Here is a 584-nt window from a genome sequence, read left to right as displayed (position 1 = left end):
GGGGAACGAGCCACGGCTGCCCGCCCGGCACGGGCTTCCCACAGCTCCGGCCAGGACAGGGTCAAGGAATCCCCACGGGCAGCTGGTGCCGGTGCCGCGTCCCCGTTCCGCACGGGAGAAGCGAAACAACCCCTCCAGTCCATCCCCACCGCGGCTCCTCTCCCACCAGTGCCCGCCCAGGCCCAGGAGGGGTCTTGGCTGCCGGTGCCAGCATAGCTCAGCAAGGCTCCTGCTCCCCGCCATGGCTGGGAGCCCCCGGGTCCCCTCGAGATGCCTCCGGCTCTGTCTGGCTCGGCCCCCCGAAAGCAGCGGGGCTGGGCACCTGGAGGAGTAGCAGTGGCAGGTGCCTATCCCAGGTGGATCCGCTGGTGCCTGATGAGGGCTGAGCTGACGATGAAGCTCTTGCTGCAGTCGCTGCACTTGTAGGGCTTCTCCCCGGTGTGGGTGCGCAGGTGGGTGATGAGGGACGAGCTCTGCTTGAAGCTCTTCCCGCAGTGGGGGCACTGGTAGGGGGTCTCCCCGGTGTGTATGCGCTGGTGGCGGATCAGGGCCGAGCTCTCGAAGAAGCTCTTGCCGCAGCTGGC

General features: G+C 68.5%; 1 protein-coding gene across 1 annotated transcript in view; it reads right to left on the bottom strand.

Annotated features, from left to right (window-relative positions):
- Nucleotides 1-274: 274 nt before the first annotated feature.
- Nucleotides 275-584, bottom strand: part of LOC103897063 (zinc finger protein 501) — a 7,177-nt gene continuing 6,867 nt past the window's right edge. The window contains exon 6 of the mRNA XM_019471458.1: nt 275-579. Within this exon, the coding sequence (XP_019327003.1) occupies nt 348-579 (232 nt within the window). The 3' untranslated portion in view covers nt 275-347. The remainder of the gene's footprint in view (nt 580-584) is intronic.

This window comes from Aptenodytes forsteri, unplaced genomic scaffold, assembly GCF_000699145.1.
Source record: "Aptenodytes forsteri isolate BGI_AS27 unplaced genomic scaffold, ASM69914v1 Scaffold562, whole genome shotgun sequence".
NCBI classification, from domain to species: Eukaryota; Metazoa; Chordata; class Aves; order Sphenisciformes; family Spheniscidae; genus Aptenodytes; species Aptenodytes forsteri.
The sequence above is the reverse complement of the archived record's forward strand: the minus strand, read 5'-3'. Positions and strand labels throughout refer to the sequence as shown.